General features: G+C 43.3%; 1 protein-coding gene across 1 annotated transcript in view; it reads left to right on the top strand.

Annotated features, from left to right (window-relative positions):
- The first annotated feature begins 108 nt into the window (after positions 1-108).
- Positions 109-2703, top strand: part of LOC107300387 (complement C5) — an 8043-nt gene continuing 5448 nt past the window's right edge. Inside the window, exons 1-3 of the mRNA XM_015829722.1 lie at positions 109-224; positions 789-866; positions 2306-2411. Coding sequence (XP_015685208.1) covers positions 852-866; positions 2306-2411 — 121 coding nt within the window. The 5' untranslated portion in view covers positions 109-224; positions 789-851. The remainder of the gene's footprint in view (positions 225-788; positions 867-2305; positions 2412-2703) is intronic.

Below are 2703 nucleotides of genomic sequence, written 5' to 3'. Positions count from 1 at the left end.
ACCTCGGAGGTCTTCTAGTCCAACCCCTAGTCTTATTGAAAGCTTTGTCATTGTGTTTTTCTTTTAAGACGAAAGTGGAGTCAGTTGCTATTGTTTCCATTTTTTTTTTTGTCCCATGTAGATACAAACCTCGAAGGAGGACAGGAATATTCTCCTCTCCCCACGCAGTGATAGATATTTCTCTTCCCAACGGCCTGGAAGCAAATACAGAGGACTTGTCTCTTGTAAGTAATGTTGACATCCCCAATTAAAAAAAAAAAATTAGTAACACGGTTGTAAAACGTGGTTTCCCCATCAACTGTGCTTGTCAGAAGTTTGCCCCCCCAAAATAAATGGGTACATGATCCTACGACATTGCAACCATCATCAATATGAACCAGTTCTCAAGCATCCAGAAATAAATCACCCGACTGTGGGGATGCTGCAACGGTGGGAAAAACGGTCAAAAGTCACCTATTTCGGTGCCACTGTAGCTTCAAACCGTCACTAAACGAACTCTTGTGAGTCGAAGACCGCTTGTATGTTTTTGAACAGAGATAGGTCTTTCTAAACACACTGGGTCTCTCGAGCTGCGTGTTTTAGTTGAAAACCGTCCTGTCCAAATTCAGAGAATAAGTTTAAGTTCAGATCGATTCGCGCCGACAGCTATGGCGATTCAAAAGACCGTCGGGTTACAAAACGGGAATGCTTTTTTAAAAAAAAAAAAGTTTCTTTTTTTTTTTTCAACTGATGTAGCTGCTCTTCCAGAATATCTCGCTTGGCAAATATTCCTCCTTTTCTTTTCTCAGCTTTCGAATAGTGTTGACCAGCTGATTTCGAATTATGAGATAACGCCCGATGGACATGTCGTCATGCAGGTGGACTCGGTAAGTTTCTGCGGCTTTGTCACGTGGTTTTATTTCTCACAAGGCTTGTCAAATAGTCAATGATTTTTTTTTTTATCCTCCTGTTCTTCAGAGCTGCGTAATTCCAGCTCAGTTGAATAGTCCAATAGATTTGGCCTGGCCCCCCTTTCTCTCTCTCTTTCTCTCTCTCTTTCTCTCTCTTTCTCTCTCTTTCTTTCTCTCTCCCTCCCCTCTCTCTTTTTCTCTCCTTCTCTCTTTCTTTCTCTCTTTCTCTTTCTCTCCCTCCTCTCTTTCTCTCTTTCTCTTTCTATTTCTCTTTCTCTTTCTCTCTCCTTTCCTCTCTCTTTCTTTCTCTCTCTCTTTCTCTCTCTGTGTCTCTCTTTCTCTCTCTTTCTCTCCCTCTCCTCTCTCTTTCTCTCTCTTTCTGTCTCTCTTTCTGTCTCTCTTTCTCTCTCTCTCTCTCTCTCTCTCTCTCTCTCTCTCTCTCTCTCTNTTCTTTCTCTCTCTCTCTCTCTCTCTGCCAAGTTGAGCAGTGTGGCACACAGGAAGTGGGTTTCTGCAAACTGCACAGGCTAACAGATGAAGCGGTTTGTTCAAAGGTGCAAATAACTGAATTCTGCCAGTCCTCTGGAAGAAGGACAGCAGCGGAGATAACAGAATAACAGAGCTGGAAGGGACCTTGGAGGTCTTCTAGTCCAACCCCCTGCTCAAGCAGGAGACCCTAGACCATGTTAAAAACCTCAAGTGTTAGAGCATCTACAATTTCTGGAGTTAAGCCATTGCACTGGTTAATTGTTCTCACTGTCAGGAAATTTCTGCTTATTTCCTAACTTAGATCTCTCCTTGATTAGTTTCCACTCATTGCTTCTTGTCCTGCCTTCTGGTGCTTTGGAGAATAGGTGGACCCCCTCTTCTTTGTGGCAGCCCCTCAAATGTTGGAAGACCGCCATCATGTCACCCCTGGTCCTTCTTTTCTTTAAACTAAACATACCCAATTCCTGCAACCGTTCTTCTTAAGCTTAAGCCTTGAGTCCCCTAATCAATTTACAGTATATTTCAGGATTCCAGAGCCCTGCTTTCCAATCAGAGAAAATCATATTATATTAGCATTCCTGCTTAAATTCAAATGCCCACTTTCAGACAGAGCGACTGAACTGGTGTAAATATTCTGGGTTATTCTCTTTTTCTCAGTGGCTTCTGGAAAACCCCAAGTGGGATAGGAGTCTGGTGGCTTTTTTTTCCTGCCCCCTCCCTCAGCCCATGGGGGGGGTTTGCACACCCCTTCCGTGGAACTGATCTAATTCTGCAAATCAACTGAAGTCACACTGGCTCAAAACAACAGCTGATATAGCAACAGACCAAAGATTGGTCATATTTCGGCGCAAAGAGGCCGGGTGGAGAAAGGTCACGTGTGGTTTTTATGTATCCTGAGTCCATCTGAACTTGCATTATTCTGATAGATTCCAGGAAACGAGTTCCTGTGCGTCGGTTTCCGAACAATTGAAATTTACCGGGTTGGAATGCCAAGTCCAGGAACCTTCTCGGTGTATGACTATCACGACCCCGGTAAGGAATTCATTTTGGTCTGCTTTCCCACGAGAGAGAATCTGCCCTTTTGGGGCTAAGTATGCTGGTTCAGATCAAGGCAGCCTGTTAATGAATTTAGGCTGGTGATTTTAGTATTGATTATTCTACTGAATGGAATGCTGGCTCCTGTTTGGCATTCCGCTTTTTCAAAAATCTACCTTATTTCAAGAGAATTTAGCCCTTTCCTTTCCTTTCCTCGTCTTTCCTTTCCTTTCCCTTCCTTTCCTTTCCTTTCTTTTCTTTTCCTTTCCTTTCCTTTCCTTTCCTTTCC

Source organism: Protobothrops mucrosquamatus, unplaced genomic scaffold (genome assembly GCF_001527695.2).
Source record: "Protobothrops mucrosquamatus isolate PMUCROS unplaced genomic scaffold, P.Mucros_1.0 scaffold6857, whole genome shotgun sequence".
Taxonomy (NCBI): domain Eukaryota; kingdom Metazoa; phylum Chordata; class Lepidosauria; order Squamata; family Viperidae; genus Protobothrops; species Protobothrops mucrosquamatus.
This window is presented reverse-complemented; position numbering and strand designations above follow the sequence as displayed.